Source organism: Vidua macroura, chromosome 13 (genome assembly GCF_024509145.1).
Source record: "Vidua macroura isolate BioBank_ID:100142 chromosome 13, ASM2450914v1, whole genome shotgun sequence".
In the NCBI taxonomy this organism is placed as follows: domain Eukaryota; kingdom Metazoa; phylum Chordata; class Aves; order Passeriformes; family Viduidae; genus Vidua; species Vidua macroura.
Genome location: NC_071583.1, coordinates 11014694 through 11034210, shown reverse-complemented (window position 1 = coordinate 11034210; position 19517 = coordinate 11014694). Strand labels below are relative to the sequence as shown.

General features: G+C 50.2%; 1 protein-coding gene across 1 annotated transcript in view; it reads left to right on the top strand.

Annotated features, from left to right (window-relative positions):
• PLXNA1 (plexin A1) overlaps positions 1 to 19517 on the top strand; it is a 115438-nt gene that overhangs the window by 90366 nt on the left and 5555 nt on the right. The window contains exons 23-31 of the mRNA XM_053989233.1: positions 3779 to 3845; positions 8370 to 8516; positions 9318 to 9477; positions 10033 to 10136; positions 10570 to 10666; positions 11327 to 11517; positions 12191 to 12360; positions 14014 to 14226; positions 17149 to 17299. Coding sequence (XP_053845208.1) covers positions 3779 to 3845; positions 8370 to 8516; positions 9318 to 9477; positions 10033 to 10136; positions 10570 to 10666; positions 11327 to 11517; positions 12191 to 12360; positions 14014 to 14226; positions 17149 to 17299 — 1300 coding nt within the window. The remainder of the gene's footprint in view (positions 1 to 3778; positions 3846 to 8369; positions 8517 to 9317; positions 9478 to 10032; positions 10137 to 10569; positions 10667 to 11326; positions 11518 to 12190; positions 12361 to 14013; positions 14227 to 17148; positions 17300 to 19517) is intronic.

Below are 19517 nucleotides of genomic sequence, written 5' to 3'. Positions count from 1 at the left end.
CCAGGCACGTCTGAGCACAGTGACATGAGCCCGTGTCCTTTGGGGATGCCACCAGTGATGGCTTTGGTGTTGGCTGTGGCAGTGAGAGCACTGAGTTTGTGGTCAAGCATTTCCTTGCTTGTCTGTGTGCAAGTATGAGAGGGATATGGGACTACCTGGCCCCAGCCAACTCAGGAGCACCCGTGGGATGTTCTCACTCCAGTTTGGCCTGTGTGGGCTCATGCTGCCTGGCCAGGAAACAGCAAGGTGCTCGCCAGCTGTTCAGGCTGGTGCAGGTAGGTATATGCTGGTGCCAGGCACTGTGGTGTGTTGCTGTAGGTCACCTGGAGAAGGGAAGGTGACCAGGTGGCCCCCCACATCACTTGGCATGTGGGGCAGTCTTGCCTTGCCTGGTGGCTGCGTGGGTGCCTCTGTGGGCTGGCAGCAGGCAGGAGTCCTTCCTTCCCTGCTGTCTCCTCAGGGCTTACCTGCCTTGCCAGTCACATGGGGGTTTTCCTGGGAAAGTCACTCAGATCTCTGCAAGCTGGGAGTCTCGCTGGGGCTGGGGGAAGTGCAAGCAGGAGGCAGCCTGCCAAGCCCTGCCGTGAGTCTGCCTGCCCCATCAATATTTAACGATAGCTCTGAGCTCTCCTTCATCACGGGCTGATGAATATTGAAAGATACACCAAGTCCTGAACAAAAACTATTAATAAGCTCCACTGGTTCAGCTCGAGGCCTGACGTGCCATCTTCTTCCTTTGCACACCATGTGGTGCCTCCCCATCCCAACATCCTGCAGCCTGGTGCCACCAGCCTTTGGCTGTGGTAAGCACATTATGTGCTTACCACATTTGGCAGAGATGTAAGGATGGCTGAGAGGCACAGGGCTGGCATATTACCAGAAAGGCTCAAGAAACCCAGGGCATCTCTCAAAGATAAACTGATGTTCATGGCATGGCCAGACTGGACAAAGCCTGTCAGGTTTTGTATGCTTGGCCATGGGGAAACACCTGGAGAAGACCCAGATGTGAGCTGGTCCCAGTTAGATTCGTGTTGCCCGTCTCATTAGGCACGTTGCTTTCTTACTCTCTCTGCTTCATTTATCACATTACAAGGGTGCCCTTAATGTCTCAAAGCATCTCATTAGCAGTGTGTCAGAGGGGGTGTGTTGTGCTGATGATGACTGTCTGGGAGTGGGGTGGGTCTTGGAGGTGCCAACTGCTGTTCCCCATCCCTGTCCCCTGACTGCATTCTTAGGCTCTTCTCTTCCAGTCCTCCATAACACCAGGTTTTGCTGAAATATTTAGAATGCATTCCCAGCTCCTGAAGCAAATCAATAAAATATAAATAAAAGGCATCATGAGGAGGCCGGCAGCAGCAGTGACTGAGCTGTGGCAGCGGCACAGGGGCAGAGCCCAGCCTCCACCAGCTCGAGGGCCATTGCAGTTAGGACAGGGATAAGTCCCCTGGCCAGCACCTTGCTGCTGCCTCCCTGAGTGATATTTAACAAAGAGACACTGTTCTTGAAGCCACGGTGCAGAGAGCTGTGCTTCTCTATCTGTTTGATTAGCTTTGCTGTTGGGTGTGAGAGTGTGCTTACTGCCCAGGGCAACTGGATTAGCATTGATCTAACTGGGGAGAGCTGCTACTTATTTATTTGGTTGTTGGATAATCCCCCCATTGCTGTGGCATCTGGCTCTATCATGGATAAAGACAAACATCCTCCAAAGCCTGAGTGGTGGCACTTCAGATAAGCATTATGGGCTTGTCAGGTCATTTCTAGGGCCAGGGAGGATGACTGCTAAATAGCTGCAGTCCACTTCTCCCTTGGCTTTCTCTCCATGTCCCTTTCCTTCTCCCTTTTTTTGTTCCCTGTGGTGTATTATTCTTTCCTCGTGGGGGCATGGAGCCTTCCCTTCCCTGAAGGCTAAGGTAATGCTGTCCTCAAATGGTTTAAGGAGGGCTGTGCTATTCCAGGGAGGGCAAAAAGGGCTAAGCCCCATTAGCACAAGAGAAAACCTTGGAAGGGACCATATGACATCGAGTCAGCTTGAATAAACTCTGGGAAAGTGGATTTCTTGCCCCAGCCATCTGGTCTTTGGGAACTGCTCCTGGCCCATCTGCTGAGCATGGCATTGCAGTTGGGCAGTGGGACTCCTTCTGGTGGCTCTAACATTTTGGTTCCTTCTGGATTTTGTTTCTTGAGTCAACCATTTGTATTTGTTTCCCTGATGCAAGAGGAATGCAGCCATGTCCCTGAGGTTATTAGTATTGCCTGTGCTTTCAGGACCATCTGCATTTGCAAGTGGCTGATCTGATAATTAATGGGTGGATAAGCTGAAGATTTTAGGAGTGAAGGCCATGTTAAAAATAATGGACATGTTAAGGGGAGTTTTAATCTTATGGCAGAGAGATAAGGTGTGGTGCAGAGACAGGCATGTCAGCTGCACCTGTAGGGCTGCAGGGTTCACCAGGGTCTGGTGTCACCCTCAGCTCCCTCCATGCCTCCATGTCCCTCTCTCTATTGCTGTGGCACATCCTGGCTGCAGTACCCTCATTCCATTCACACATTTCACACCCATCCTGAGGGATCCTGCTCTCCCTTTTGTGCATTGTCCCCAGCAGACACAGGCAACTCCCTGGACCTTCCCTGCTATGCTGCTTTGGCACCTGAATTTGAACTGTGCTTTAGGAAACTAGGGGTAATACATAGGTTTTCTCAAGGCAGCTTTGGCTGCTTCCTTTAACTGCATATCCAAAAGCTGAGAGGCACAGCTCCATTTTAAAATTTCTTTTGAAGCAAGTGGGTGCAGCAGTGTACACTTGCAAACTCCTGCATGACCACCCCACTCCAAGGAGACACACAGCAACCCTAAACTTCACCATGCAGGCATGGAAGGGTTTCCAAGCCTGGCACAGTGTCTGTCTTCCAAAAAGTACATGGAAAACAGGTTAAGTTTCCAACCACTGCTCTTACTCCCTCCTTCTTTAATGCCCTTGTTTTCAGCTGAATTAGTAGTGAGGATAAGTTTGATCAAAAACATATTTGGGTCAAAGTTTCCAGACCGAAATCTGGTTGTAGCTTTAACAAAGGCCATGTACCAGTGAACTGGTGGTGGTCAATGTCCTCTTGCACTACTGTGGGCCCTGGACTTTGATGCTTTAGAGATCAAGGGCTGCTTCAGGAGTTGCAGGGAAGTCCCATGTCACCAGTACTGGTGGCCTGCATCAGGGCAATGGCAGTACTGAGGCACTGCAGGACCAGAAGGCAACAGCAGCTCCCAGGTGGTAAAAGGGGCTTCCAGCTAGATCCGTCTTTGCCTGCAACCTCAGCCCTTCTTTCAGGTTGTACTTTATCTGGGGAGCCTGAGCTACATTTGGAGATATTGTACTTGGCTTAGGTGCCTCATACAATCCTCCTGTGGAGAAAGCTGCCTGGTTCCAATGGGACATCATAGAAGAAACAAAGTTCATTGAAGTAGAAGGTACCAGGGAAAAGCAGAAAGCTTCTCATCTCCTGGTGAGACTCCCAGTGGAACAAGTTGAGCTTGACTTGTTGCAGTTCTCCAAATACACTGGAGACCAATTTGCTTTTCTCTCCTGGGGGGCTGCTGATGGGCAGGCTTTCCAGCAGAGCTTGTGCTGCCTGCTTGTGCACCTTGCTTTGAGCCTCCTTTCCAGATGAAGCCTTTTAAAGCCAAAAATAATTTAGCTATAGTCTAAGGGTGAGGTGGCAATGGGTGAGATCAGAGACCTTTAATATTCTCAGCTGATGGCTTTGCTCTCTACCTTCCCAACAGAACGGAGTCAGTGGCAGAGAAGATGCTGACAAATTGGTTCACGTTTCTGCTGTACAAGTTTCTGAAGGTGAGTTTGGGAAGGGACAGGGAGGTGGTTCCTACCTCGCTGGGCCAGGTAGCATGCTACCCAAAGCCCAGGCTGACATGCTCCTGAGCATTGCTGCTCCCTCCCAGAGGGAGGATTGCTTCCCAGATCTCCATTTCCATCCTGGTTTTCTGAGATGCACTTCTGGTCTCCTTTTTGGGAAATAGTTGAGATTGGGAAATGAAATCCAGATCGGGATTGCTTAATGCATAGTGGGTTTGAGATTTTAACAATGGTGCCCTGAGGAAAGATAAATCTGAAGCAACTCAGCTGAGTCTTGGAGTGGTCCCCATTCCTCTCTTCTTGCCTTTGCTTGTGTAACTCAGGAGGAAAAAGCCCTTAGAGCTGATCCTTCTGTAGGCATGGCTGTGATCAGGGGCTGTTTCTGCCTCTCTGAGCTGTAGTTTGATGAGTTGTGCTCTTCATGTAATACCACTGCTTTTCCTTCATTTCTCCAACCCTGAGGTTCTGGGGTAGGGGAATTGTTTCCTGCAGGCATCTCCACTTCTGCTGCTGCTTCCCCTGACAAAGGTGCCCTGGTGGGGATGGATGCCTTGAGGGGCTTGTTGACAGCCAGGGACAGAGCTCTCCACTGCACCTGCATGAGGCTGCAGAGCCTTTTAGCTTGAATTCACCTGTTTCAAATTTCATCGGGGTAGGAGAAGAGGACACCACAGTGTAAGCTTTGTTTTTACCACTGGTGCATTTTGAGAACATCTATTCCATCAGCACCAGTGCTTCCACCTGCTACAGCTGCACCAGTTTCCATGCAGATTACACAGCAGCCCCTCCAGTGCATGGACCCCAGGCTCAGTCCTGCTGCAACTTTGGGATGACTTTGATGGGTCAATGATGCCTGCAATCGTGCCGCTGATTTGTCAGGCAGCAGGGCTGTTTCTTGGGATCCTGCCTGGTGTTGGTGGCACACTGGGTGGCACACTGCTGTTTTTGTGGGATTTCATCCCTCATTAAGATAAAGAGGGTTTGAACTATTTCCAGCCAAGAGATGAGAGTGAGCAGGAGTCTCAGCAGAACTCAAGTGATCGTCAGCGAGAGGTGATTTATAATATCACTTACATGCACTTGGCTTTTTGCCTCTGTCGAGGAATAGCCTGTATCTATAAAAATCTATCTAGCATGCTGGAGATTGCTTGCCAGAGGTGGGAGAGGAGAAGAGATGTGCTGGTCACAGGGAGATGTCAAACCTCCCACTGCCCCTTTGTGCCAGGGCTTTACCCTGCAGGGCCCTTTTCCATCAGCAGTGGCCAGTGGGATCAAGTAGAACACTGGCAGAAAGCTCTTTGGGCTCTGTGAACTTGGTGGGACAGGCAGGAGTAGCTCTCCTTGTGGATAAACTCCTCCAAGGCTCCTTGAAGTGAACAGGGTTATGCTTTGGCTGAGCAAAGTGCAGTGCACAGCCTATGAACACCCACAGCAGGGTTTGGGGAAATTATTTGTGTGTGTGACCTGACATCCTTGACATGTCTCTGGCTGGACTGGGCCATGTTCAGAAGCTACTGTCCTTTGTCCCCCTTCAGAGAGGCTTCTGGGCACATTACCAGTTGTGGAGCAGGTCTGAGGATGAGGAGTAGCAGGTGAGAGGTGTGGGGATGGTGGAACCAGGGCAATGCCTCTTTATAAAAAAGTCCTTGGCTACACCATAACTTACGTGTTGGAAAACACCTCCAGTCTCTGGGTAGTAGCAGCAGGAGAAAGGTCTGATCTATGTGCACCATTAGAAGAAAAACATACACAGCAGGCCTGGATGAACTTGCTGGCTGAGAAATTTGTTACACTGGGATTCATCTCCTTTACAAGTGGTTGAAACTCCACTTCTTGAGTCACTTGAGTTAAACTGGAAGAGACTTGAGGATGTGCTCATGCCCTCTTCTGGGTTGGTCCCACCAGAGGAGACCCACGAGGCTGTTCTCACCTTTCTCTGGACAGTGAGGATTACAGGTGGCAGCAACAGCAGGAGAAGGCTGTGGAGTAGCTGGAGAGTATCACAACAGACAGCTTGCCAGCAGGGAAAGTGCCCCAAACTGCAGTAATTGTACATGTAAATGAGACAGACAGCCACGTGCCCAGCTACTGGATCAGCTCTCAGCAAACCTGCCCTGAGCAGAGCAAGATACACTGGGGTGAGGGATGGGGACAGGCACAGGACAGCCCCTCATGCCCAGGGCCAGCAGCGTGGGGAGCCAGCGAGGGCTGGTGCTTTCAGGAGGACCCTGTAGTAGCATTTATCAGACTCTTAATGAGACACCTCAGGGAAAGGGAGGTGGATAAATAGAGACAAGTGCTGAAAAATGCACAATATTAGGTGCCTGATGAGCTAGATCTAGTCAGTAAGACAGTTTGGGAATTAGCTGGCTTGTCTCAGCCTGCTCCCAACATATCAACACGGGCATGCACAGGGTGTCTGCAGCTGCCCTCCTCCAGCTTGGCTTCCATGGAGAGCCCTCAGAGCTCCCCTCAGTCAGGTCCCTTATGCAGTGAGCAAACTGCATAAGGGCTGGCAGGGTGGGCACAGTCATATTTGGGGAACAGGCTGCCCTTCATCAACCTGAGGGACCCCCTGGCCACATCTCAGTGGTCTCCTTCTGTATTTCATCTGATGGAGTTCATCTCAGGTGAACTGCCCAGCACTGATTTCTTTGGTCCCGTTAATTTTGTTGGTCTCTGTCAAAGGTGATCCCTAAACCATCCTCACAGTGAGCTGTGACCCACAGCAACACCTTGGCCCTGGTCTTCAAGAGCTGGTGGGGACAGTGAGGCTAGGAGTGAGGTGTTGCATTTTAAGGGTAGGATCCACACTAGCAACAGACAGAGGAGCCAGTGTAGGAAAGACTGAGCCCACCTTTCTTGTGTGAATCCCTAGAGGTGGGTGCAGAGCTGCAAATGTGGGGGCAGCAGCCATGCCTTACTGGAGAGGTGAAATCTGTGGGCTGAGACTGTAGCAACCATGTCAGATGGAAGAAAGAGTCCTGCTCCAAACCATCCTCCATCCATACCACTTCCACAGACTTGGAATTTTTACAAGGAGTTTTTGCAAACAGCCAAAAAAGGGAATTTAAGTCCTTCCACCAGAACCAGAGGGGTAGGCTTGGGGTGCCCTGGGACCCTGGGCTCTCACCACTCTCCAGCCAACCTCGCTTTGCAGGCAGCCGGTGATGTGCAGCCTAGCACCCACTGGGTCTCTCACTTTTCCAAGCTGACTTAATGAAGCCAAGTTTGCAAATGAAACATAATTTCAAAGACAGGCATGTTGTCGAAAGGTCTGGGGATGATGTATGCCTGTTCCTGCTCGTTAGCAGCTGTCTCTTTAATTACCGCAGATGCTAACGAGATGCTAACAGCATATGGTGACAGGGAGAGCAGCCGCACTTTGCACCAAAGTACAATTTATTTGTGAGGCGGCCGGGAGGGAGGGATGAGGGTTAGTGGGGTAAAATCTGCTGGGACTTCTCTCCATCCTCTCTGTTCCCATTGTAATCTTTTTTCTCCCTTAGAGTTAATGCCTGTATCTGGAAGGGCTCATTGGGATGCAGCTCAGGGGATATGTTTGGGCCCTGGGTTATGAACGGGTGTCTATTCCCAGTCCTGCTATGCCAAATCCTGGCTCCGGGCTGGTTGGTTCTTCCAACCTTGGCAGGTCCTTTAGTGTTTCTGAATCCAGCATCCAGCATGTTTTAGGGGGAAGTGTCTGGTCCAGTTTCCCTTTCCCTTCCTCCCATGTATGAGATAGATGCTGATGTGGCTCTGTTTGGTAGCTAAAGCTGGCTCTGACTACAAGGCTTTGGCAGTGGAGATGAGTAGGTGGCAAATGGTTTAACTGCAGGAAACCTCATTGCCTGGTCCCCTCCATCACCTGGAGACTCAGGGTTGTCTGAGGGTTGCTCCCTTGCTTTTCCTTTCCAGTGGGTCTGGCTGGCTGTGCCCAGCTGTCATTTGGAGAAGCCTCCTTTGACGTTCTCTCATGTGAGACTTGGGCTCCTGGCAGATGTCAGAACTGCATTGTGATATCTGGGCAAGATCCCCCATGCTGTCCCACTGCAGCGTGCTCTTTCCAGTCCTCAGGTGCTTCTCTTGTCTGGAGCAGCTCAAAGGACAGGCTGTATCCCATACTCAAGGTCCTCAGATTCAATCTGCTCTTCAGTAGAACTGAATTTACCCTTTTGAGCTCATCTTTGGCTTGCAGAATGAGCAGAATTCACCTAGAAGTGTCTGGAAGCCCTGGAAATCTGAGCGTACAGGTTGATAGACAAACAACTTCCAGTGGGCTTGGAAGGAGAGTGAGTTCCTTCACAGGATGAATTTTACCATGGACCCCTCTCCTTGTAGTCTTGAGCAAGGGATGAAGACTTCTTGTAATGCCATGTGTGGGGATTGATGCTGCAGGGCCACAGGAGACTTCTGACATGGTGGTGGTTATTGAAAGGCAAAGCTGGTGCCTGGCACCTTCTAACTCCTCTCTCTCCTCTCCTCCATCCCTCTGTCCCACAGGAATGTGCTGGGGAACCACTCTTCATGCTCTACTGTGCCATCAAGCAGCAGATGGAGAAGGGACCCATTGATGCCATCACAGGAGAGGCTCGCTACTCCCTCAGTGAGGACAAGCTCATCCGGCAGCAGATTGACTACAAAATGCTGGTTAGTGCAAGCAGAAGCCTCAGTGCTTGCTAGGACTGCCAGGTCCATTTCTTGGAGGCACACAAAATACTTTAGAGAGAGTTTTGTCTGTTGTTCTCTCCAGCATTCCTGGGGTGCCTCTCACTCTGTCTGAGTGGGGCTCATCTCAGACACGGTCAGAAACAGGGACTTTTCTTGGCAAGGTTTGCTCTTGCCATGGGCTCAAGGAAGCCAAACATGAACTGAATCCTGCTCCATAACTTTCCAAGCAAACCCCTGGCAATGGCAGGTTTGGGTGGGAGATGCTGTTGAGCCTGTGCTATATGGAGCAGCCCACAGCTCATGTTCAGTGGGGATCAAAGTTAGAGCTTTGAGGTTACTGCAGGAGATGGAGAGATACTTCTGCCTCTTCCTTCTGAGCCATGTACTCTGTCCAGCTAAATGATAAGCCAGACTCTTCCCCTGGCTGAGCCTGCAGCTGGTTCTTCACCTGCAGCTCAGTCTCCACAGGGATGGTTTGGGTGGGGAGTGGAGTGTGCCTGAGCATTGCTCATTCTCAACAGGCTTTGCTGCACTGGGCATGGTTTGCTGGCCCAGTATTCCTTCACTGACACTGTGCTTCCTTTCTGGGAATTAGAGGTTTGAGAGTGGCAGGGAGAGGTGGGGAAAGGGGAGCAGGAATGTGCCATGTGACTACAACTCCACAGCGGCTCAGGAGATGAGAAGACATGGCCTGTAGACAGCTGTAGCCCTGTGTCCTTGGACCTGCCTTTGCAGCCAGTGTGTCACAGCCTCTCACTCGACCTTTCTGACCCTGTGCAGACCCTCAACTGTGTGAACCCTGAGAATGAGAATGCCCCAGAGATCCCTGTCAAGGTGCTGAACTGCGACACCATCACGCAGGTGAAGGAGAAGCTGCTGGATGCTGTCTACAAGGGTGTGCCCTATTCCCAGCGACCCAAAGCTGGAGACATGGACCTGGGTAAGAGAGAGGCCAAGCACTTCCCTGTGGGGAACAGGGATGTGACTAAGAGCAGAAGTGCCAATAGATCTGTGCAGGGCAGGAAAATCAATAGATTCTACAGAAGCACATTTGTGGTGGATTTGTTCAGTCCAGTTTTGCCATGCTGGTGGCACTGACTGTGTGGGGAGCCCTGACACGAGAGTGTGGATCCTGCCAGTGGAGGAGGTAGGGAGGAGAGACCCCTTGGGTATTCTGGGGTCTGAATTGCAGGCTTGAGGTGTCTTGAGATCCAAGGAGGCCAGCAATATTTGAGAGCAGTGTTAATAGTCCTGTTCTTAAAGGGGGGACAGGGGAATGGAGAGGAGCAAAGGTAACCGTCACCAGGGTCAAACTGATGCTGTCTGTCCCTGAGTACTTGGATTTGTCCAACACATTGATAGTCATCAGCCCTGGGGCTCAGAGAGGGGTGGGAGGCCTCTTAAGTTGATGCCTTGGGACTGTGCTCGTACCCTTGCCTTATCTTTGTGCTCCTATTATCCACTAACCATGAGCCCTTCTCCCTCATGGGGACAGAGTGGCGGCAGGGCAGGATGGCCCGCATCATACTGCAGGATGAAGATGTCACCACAAAGATTGACAATGACTGGAAGAGGCTGAACACCCTGGCCCACTACCAGGTAAGGCTGTCCATGATGGAGAACATGGAGCAGTCACCAGCTGCTTTGAGCTTGAGCATCTTTTCTCCCTCCTCAGCTTGGTCAGGGCCTGGGCTCAGCTCTCCAGGGCCATGGCCAGGAGCTCTGCAGTCACTTTCCTGCCTGCACCTCATGTTTGTGGTACTTTTAAATGGGATATTTCCAGGGTACATAGAGGCTGTTTCCCACTCTGACCTTACTCTGCCATTTTCATGCTGAGCTTTCTGGTGTGTTCCTGTTCTTCCCCTTCCCCCAGATGTCATAGAGATATGTCAGGCTCCTTTGCTGGAGATGATGTCCCTGGGGTGGTGGCAGTGCCACTGCATCCCTCTGGGGCTGGTTTCTCCCCATGCTGGGGCTGTTCCCCCTGTGCCTCTCTGGTGTGGCAGCCTGCTCAGCCCATTTCTCCCCGCAGGTGACGGACGGCTCCTCGGTAGCCCTGGTGCCCAAGCAGAACTCAGCATACAACATCTCCAACTCCTCCACCTTCACCAAGTCCCTCAGCAGATATGGTGAGTGCACATGGGCATCCTCCTCTGGGCTGGCTGGGGAGGTGGCACTGGGCTGGGCATGTGGACCAAGGGGCAAGTGACTATAACTGTAACTCATGTGAACAAAGTCCTCCAAACTCCCAGCTCTTCTGCACGATGCTACTTATTCTAGTGTTGGAGAGGGAGCAGGTGCCCTCAGAGCCATCTTTCTTTGCAGTGTGTTGGACTCAGGGGAAAAAGGCAAATGTTAGATGGCTGCTGTTAAGGGATCCTTTCCCTTTTATTCCCCTGAAATCTAATTAAAATAAGCACAGAGGCACTTAGCACTTAAAAGCACAGAGTTGAAGTCTGCCACGAATGTACTGGCAGGTGTACTTCAGCCTTGGTTTGAAAGGGAATAGTGTGATCAGCTCAAACTGGCACAGGAAGCATCTGTGATCCTGGCACTTGTGTGCTGGGAGCAGGACAGGCTCTGCAGAATTCCTTCCATGGTTGTCCTGGCCCCTGTACATCAGCCAGGCTAGCATGTGGCCCAGCAGGCTGTGAGGATGGTCACAGCAGAGCTCCCAGTTCATGGTGGCTGCAGAGGCTGAATCCCAAAGCTCCTATGGGGGGAAGGGGAATGATGGGGCTGGTGGTGAGGCAGAGGTGGCAGGGTAGGAGCATCCCCTGTGCTTGCAGAGAGCATGCTGAGGACAGCCAGCAGCCCTGACAGCCTGCGCTCGCGGACCCCCATGATCACCCCTGACCTGGAGAGCGGCACAAAGCTCTGGCACCTGGTGAAGAACCACGACCACATGGACCAGCGGGAGGGCGACCGGGGCAGCAAGATGGTCTCCGAGATCTACCTGACCCGTCTGTTGGCCACCAAGGTATGGCCCAGAGACCCAGAGCTGGTGCCTGGCTTTGGAAATCTGAATGGGGAAGGGTAGTGATCTGGGTTGTCCAAAAGTGGTAAGCACTGCTCTTTTGTTAGCCTCCTGCTCTAGCACAGGAAGAGGTCCTCATTTGGTCTCTTCTGAGCTGGAGGTGAACGGTTTCTGTGTTGAAACCATTAGTGAATATCCCCTGAGTGGATTTTCCTGTTTGCTCTTTGCACCTTTTGGTGCTTTTACTATTCCCTGTATCTTTGAGCAGATGTTGGTCTGCAAAGCAGAGGTGCCCTGGGATAGGTGCCTCTTTGGTGTTTGGGATAAAACTGCAGAACTGGTGATGTGGGAAGGGTGATTACCCCAGGCATTTGGCACTACAGCATGTTCCACTTCCCTCAGCACATACAACACTTTTTTGTTTTGTGTGGTGTTTTTCTTTGTATACCTTTAGCATGCCAGATCATACAGTGAAGGAGATACTTCATCACTGCAGTGTCTGTTTCCCAGTATAAACCACTGAGAACCAGCAGGGTTACACAGACTGTACTGTGCTGCTCTTTCAGGTGTAGGAATAGAAGTGAAATTGGTTTAGAGGCTGACCATTAGTTAAAGACTCACCTCTCTGCTGGCCCAGGGTGTTGCTGAGCAGCCCTTTTCTCTTTCTCCTCCCCAGGGCACCCTGCAGAAATTTGTGGATGACCTGTTTGAGACTATCTTTAGCACAGCTCACCGTGGGAGTGCACTGCCCCTCGCCATTAAATACATGTTTGATTTCCTGGATGAACAAGCTGATAAGCATCAGATCAATGATTATGATGTCAGGCACACCTGGAAGAGTAACTGGTAATGGAGAAGGACAGTGGGCTGGGGGGTGGGCTAACAACATCACAGCTTCCAAGCCCTCCCGCAGGGAGCAGAAATATGAACCTGGAAATGATCCAGGACAAGAGAGGCCCATATCTCTGTATTTCGGGTGTGGGTAAATCCCTTGCATGCCTTCCTTCGAAGAAAAAAATCCCAGGAATGCAGTGCTTCCTCAGCCCTTCCCCAGATCCCAAGCACCACACTCCCCCTGATGGCTGCAGTCGCTGAGGGCCGCAGCGGCTCCGCTCCCATCTCACCTTGGCCTCTCCATCCTCCGGGCTCCTCCAGAGATGCCAGCCCCAATTCTCATCTCTGCTGTCCTGAAGGTGTTTCCACACTTCTTGCTGTCACTCAGCCGTGCCCAAAGTAAGCACAGCTCTGTGTGCACATCCTCCCTGCCCTTGCCTGCAGAGCCAGCCCCTGCTCTGCTAATCGCTGGCTGAACACTGGGGCGGGGCAGCTTGTGAGACCTCCTGGTGCCGCTGGGGCTCTGGCAGGTGTTGGCTCCTTAGCCCCCTTTGGCATTTTTCATTTCTGCTGCCTCACTGATTTCATCTCTCTGGTTTTACTGTGACTGGAGATGGGTACGTATGTTCCCCGTCTCTGGCATTTGTTAAATGGCAGCCAAATCGCTTTTGTGTAGTTCAGTAACTGTTTGCAATTAGCAGGGCAAGAAAAGAAACATTTTTAAATGGAGATGTGAGAGCATGGAAGTGCTTGGAACTGATTTATAACTCAGCTTCCTATATTAAAAGAAGGAGTGAAAGGCAAGGGAGGAAAAAAGCCCCACTCTTCAGGGGCTGGGCATGCAGGCTCTTGCATACTAATGCCTGTGCTTATCTCTGGGTGCTAATTCGACATGTGGAGCTAATTTCTCCAGGCCATTCCTTTCACAAATGAAATATGTACATGCACCCAGTACCCTCATTAGGAAAGTCCTAGGGAACATAGTGTGTTTTGTTTAAGATAAAAGCATTCACTGAGAGTAGGTGCTGGAGGATGACAGAGTGAGGAAGCTCCGAGGAGAGGAGCGGGGCAGCAGGACTGGGCAGTGGAGCCATGGAGGGTGGCACGTGTGTGTCAGTATGCAGCAAACAACCAGTCAATGGCTCACCAGGAGACCTGCTGTCTCTACAGCTGAGAGCTTTATTTCCAGCATCTGAGGCCACCTAAATTTTCCTCTGGTGTTAAATGTACTAATGAGTCCCTTGAGGAGTTCAGCTAACTCCCTTCTCTGACACGGGAGATGTGTGAAATGCCACACAGCGCCTTGGAAGGGATTATTAATGTCACAGAAAGGGATTGTGTCTGGTTTGACCCACGGGCTCAGCAAGGTCTCTTCAGTGAGAGTGGATCCTTGGAGAAACCACAGATCTGCACTGCCCTGGCTTGCCTTTGGGGATGTTGGCAGTGCTGAGGAATTTCTTCATGGAGAACTGCAGCCTTTTTGGGGTGGGCAGGGGAAAATGGTCATTTACCCAGGGTGTTTGCCTCACTGGAATGCTGGGAAAAGCAACCTACCCAATTCTGGGTCATGGGAAGCTCCTTCTCCACAACTGGAGGTGCATGTATTTGCCAGCTGCCCTGCAGAGTGTGGTTCAGGTGCTGACTCCTATTTCCTTCGTCCCTCAGTCTACCTCTACGTTTTTGGGTGAATGTGATTAAGAACCCCCAGTTTGTGTTCGACATTCACAAGAACAGTATTACTGATGCCTGCCTATCCGTGGTGGCTCAGACATTCATGGACTCCTGCTCAACTTCTGAGCACAAGCTAGGAAAGGACTCTCCCTCCAACAAACTACTGTACGCCAAGGACATCCCCAACTACAAGAGCTGGGTAGAAAGGTGAGTAGACTTGGCAATAACTCCTTGCTTCTCCTGGAGGACTTGCAGTGGATGCTCATGTATGTGTGGATGTGGGTTTTTGGGAGGGCTCCTCTTGGTAGCTGACTGAAGCAGGACTGTACTAATGCTCGCAGAAGGTGGTCCTCTTGTTTGGGGGATGATGCTTTCTCATGATTGTCTTCTGGAATGAGTTTGCAGTGGCTGTTTTAAAGAGCTGTTTATGACTTGCTTAAGGGGTGATAAAAGCAATGTCCACTATCAGGTTGTCTGATGTTTTCTGTTGTAAAAACTTGGTCTGTCCTGGGAATTACTAACACCTCGCTTGATTGCTTTTGAAGGGCAGTGAGAACTCAGTCTTGGACTAGAGAAGTGCTTTTTCTGTATCACAACAATACATGCAGGTTTTGCTGAAATGCTTGAAAATTATAATTTCCCAGTGCTCAGGCTGCAGTCTCTGTGCTGAGGAGCAGGGAGAGGAGCAGGTCCTCTGACACCTTCCAACACCCTCCGCCTTCCCTGTTAGCTGAGGAGAGATGTCCCTCTGTCCTGCTGAATTAATGTAGTGTTAAAGGTTCAGGGTTTGAATGAGACTGATTGCAAATTGATGCACTCAGGCATAATGCTGTGTTTAGCTTTATCCTTTTGGGAGAGAAACCTAGGAGATGTCCTCCAAAGCCCTCCAAACAGAGCTACGGTTAAAATATTGCCATCTTGTGAAGTGGAACTTCATGAAACTTAAAAAATGGCAGATTTCAGATTGCTTATGCAACTTCTCCTTTGTGATGATGTGCTGGGCTAAAGATTATTCTTTTTTCTTAACTCAGGGCCCTTTTTCAGCATTTAGACCAAATAGAGAATGAACTAAATTAAGGATGTCCAGATAACAGTAAATGTCATATTCTGTAGTTTGTAAGGGTGGAACTTTGTAGCCTAAATCATCCTTGGGTACTCGCTTGTACACAGATATTTTTGTTGCACCATTGGCATGCTTGCTGTTTCGCAGGCAAGTATAAAGACGAGCATCTTCCCTCGAGGAAGGTAGGGCTTGGATCAGAAGGAAAGGTGCCCCTGAAATATGATGCCTGAGATGAGCTGCATTGTAACAGGAGGAAGTTCTTTGCATGGGGCTGGATGGGGCTTTGGTGTGGGGTCCCGTAGGAGCATCACAAGCTTCATAAGGTGAATTTCTCTGACCTTGCCGTCTCTATGACAAAAATGTTCAGCTCTGTGTATGTGTCTGGAAGAAAAAAGGTATAAAACCATTTCAGAGTTAAACATTGGTCTAGACATTCTGCATCCCTGGGGAGGAGGTGGGAAATCTCAGTGGTGACAGATGTTCCTGCCATTGCTTACCTCCAGTATGGTCCAGAGGAAGATGAGCAGGGGGCAAAGATGTCCGGTGCAGGGGGTGACTATGTCTACTACTGTTCCTCTACTGCAGGGATTTATGGCATAATCAGCATTTCTGGCTTTTGGCACAGTTATAGTCACAAAGCTTTGCAGAGGAGGAATGGGAGTGGTGCGGGGCTGGCTGAGTGGGACTGCCAGTCCCAGCAGCAGGTCTGTCTGCTGCTGTGGCTCAGGCACAAGCTGAAAGAAGGGCATCCTGCCAATTTCAGGCAGGAATAGCACAGGGAAGGGCTTAGAAAGAGGGAAACCTGGAGAAACCCAAGGGGACTACTGCTGGGGTCACAGGTGTCCTCTGGAAATGGGCAGAGTGACTAGAATCTTGGTCCATGTCAGCCATGCATACTTGTATTGGAAAATGATGGTTTCTTCCCATCCTATATGTCATGATAACACCTGGAGCGTGAAACTACTGCTTTAGGAGATGTCACTCTGGGGTGATGTCTCTAGAGGTGTAGGAGATGCCTGGTTTAGTCAGAGGTCCTCACCTCAGACCACTGCTCTCCCAGTAGCATCCAGAAATTCTCTTGCATCATTTTCTGGGTATGAATAAGCCTCTTTGTAAAAACTGCCCAAGTAGTTTATCACTAGTTGAGTTCAGTGCAGTGGGATGGAGTGGATCCTCATATTCATCTTCTCAAGTGGTCTTGCTGCCATCTGCTCCTATCCAAGTGCTTCAGCAGTGTTCCATCTCAGTGTTCAGCTAAGTGATGCTAATCACTGTACCAGAAACTTTACCAAGTGGGGAGTCATGAGGAGCAGAGCAAACCTGAGAGAGGCTGGCACTCTGTATTTCCAGCTGGAAATGCTGGTAATACTGCTCCCTGGGAGCAGCCAGAGCTTGTTTGCTGTGGGTGGGGTTTCTTTTAAAACGAGGCTTGTGGACACAGCCCTGGTTTCCAAAAAGTCCTCAGCAGCCAGTCCACCAGTGTGTCTGCCTGGGGTAACTCTCCTGCTGTAATGGGATGCTGCAGCTTTGTCGTCTCAGGGTTGTGATCAACATCCTATTGGATATTCTGATTTTCCACTACCATAGCACGTATATTGCTGCAGGGGCAGGATGTCACCTTGTCATGTGTTCACACATATGCTCTTACCTTAGGAGATTAGTAGAAAAACTTTGTGTGTTACTGCAGGTGTGGAGGGTCCTGGTGCCTGTAGTTTGGTGGCAAAACATGCCAATAGGATGGGAAGGACAAAAAATGTGTAGTTTAGGAGAGGGTGGAATATTCCTTAGAGCAAGATTGCTTGGCTTCCCAGCATGGTGAGCAGAATTGGACTGAGCTGGGTGCTGCTCCATCAGGACCACATTCTTAACAGTGCTGACTGCTCTGTGGAGTGCTCAGAGACCTCTTAGTGAGCAGTGTTAAAATGGGTGAGTTTATGTCACTGCTTGGAGGAAAGATGCTCTTCACTTGCTTTTCCAATGGCTGTTCTCTGTGACCATCGTGGCGGGGAGCCATCCCTTCCTGCCTGTCCCTATTTCTGACCCACTCTTCTGTTCCTCCCTGGCAGATATTATGCAGATATAGCTAAAATGCCAGCGATCAGTGACCAGGACATGAGCGCGTACCTGGCGGAGCAGTCACGGTTACACCTCAGCCAGTTCAACAGCATGAGTGCCCTGCACGAGATCTACTCCTACATCACCAAGTACAAGGATGAGGTAAGATGTGGTGAGGCAGAGTCAGGCCTGAGCTGCTACTTGGGTCTTTTAGTCCTTGTTTCTGCAGTCCTCTGCTTTTTCCTATGGAAAAACACTCCATGAAATGCGAAATGGTAACATATTCCATGTCTGTGCTTGGGCTGGTGGAGAAGGAAAGGTTTGGGAGGCATGAAGCCAGGAGCTGGAGTGGGCAGTGCTCACTCCTCATATTTCCTGCAGTGAGTAATGTGGGAAACACCTATTTTTCTACACATTTGACACATGAGCTCCATGAGGCTGCAGAGTTCCCAGCATTATCTCAGTGTGCTTCCCCTGTCCACTGCCACCAATCCTGCACCATGGTGGTACTAATGCTGTGGAACTGTACAGGTGGTGTTTGGCTCCTCTCCCCAGGGATCTTAGAGGATGTGGTGGCCTCTCTGGTGCTTGTTTTGTGAATGTCAGTAAGGATGGTTAAGAACTCCTCTGTTGTAATTTTTACAAATTAATTTCTCAAAACTCTGCTCAAATCCACAGCCTACATCTTATTAAAGCAATAAAATATGTAACTACAGTAAAATATAGGTCTATACAACATAGTATGATAGTACAGGTTTTATTGTCCCAATAAAGGGGTTTGATGACTATATTTGAACAGTGGCTAATTTAGGTGACAGAATGCCAGAATATCTTCCCACTCAGAGGCAGGAGAGGAAATGGGGTGCCTGTTGTACCATGCAGTGATCCAAAGAGGCTTCTCCCAGTGCCTCCTTGAGGTGTGAATTTAAGGGGTCCATGGACAGGTTGTAGCAGACCTGGCTTATGGGTTTAAGGTCAGCACTGGGATCGTGGTGGCCCATATCCTATGGAACTCAGTGCTTTACAGGAGGGAAGAGGAGATCCTGGCTTTCCGGGTTCTTGGGAAGATGCTGTGTGGTGGTCACCATGCAGCTGGTGGCCGTGTACTGATGACCATGCTGGTGGGACCTCTATGCCAGTCCTTAGGTGATTTTGATGGCACATACCAGAGACCCCTGTTGCTCTGGGTAATGGGTTGGCCATTACCAGCCCCAGGGGTTCTGGGGCTTTGCAGTTTGTACACAGTTCTGTGGCTACCATGAGAGTGAAAGTGGAGCAGTCTGGAAGATCTAGATTTGCTGTGGTCCAGCTATCATCCCTGAGACATCATCCAGTGCTTGCTTCCTCCAGGCTAAAAGTCCCACAGTCCTTAAATAAATCCTCCAAGCCCTGGGCAAGAGCATGGAGGGGACCATGTGAGATGAACCCATGGCATTAATGAACTGCTCTTCAGGAGCACAGGTCCTCTTCTTGCCTGCCAACAGCAGCCTGACATCTGTTGAGTGTCTTGCTGATGCCTGCTCTCTGAGCATCACAAGTGTGCTCACAGCTCTCAGGAACTTCTTTTATTATTTGTAATGGGATTAATAAATCGCAGCTGTTCCCTTTGTTTGTTTTCATCATTAAGCACAATTATATGCAGCCCGATTGCACCCTCTTTGATGCAAAATGGGAGAGAATAATTTTTCCTGTTGTTCAGTGCAATAATATGCTGTCATTGGCTGTGAATGAAAATCATAATTAATTTTCATTTGGGTACTTGCATCTTGGTAATCAGTGGTCCTGGCTCCTTATAGCAGGTGACAAACCTGGGTCTCTCTACACTCAGCACAGGTTTCCTTTGACTGCATTGTTTCCATAAGGCTGAGATAAGAGAGGAGTAAATAAATGCATGGGCAGTTTGGGAATCCTTTGGCACCTCAGCATTCCAGGATATACTGCTGTCTGCTTGGGAGAGGCAGAGGAGGCAGGTAGGGGGAATAGGCTTCTCTTCACTTCTCTGACCAATCTCACTTGGTTCCAGCTCAGGCACCTTCCAGGCATGTGGGTTTTGATTTCTGTGTGTCACTAAAGGTATTTTACTCTGTGTGTAGCTTGAGGGCTGACAGCATCTCTGGGGAGTGTCCCCAGTAGCAGGTTTGTGGCAGAATCTGTGAGTTCTTCCCAGTCCAGCTGCTGCCCTGGGTTGTTGCTGCCAGGGGAGGTAAATCAGAAGTGTCCAGCTCTTGCTGGTGATTTTTCCCATTCTTGGGAGCTGACACCAGTACCCAGATGTAGCTTTCTCTTCTCTTTTGGGACTCCCCATCAGGCATATCTTACTGCCCCAGGAGACAGGGGCCACAGTCTGGTTCCGCCCCAAAACAGCCTGGGGGAGACCCAG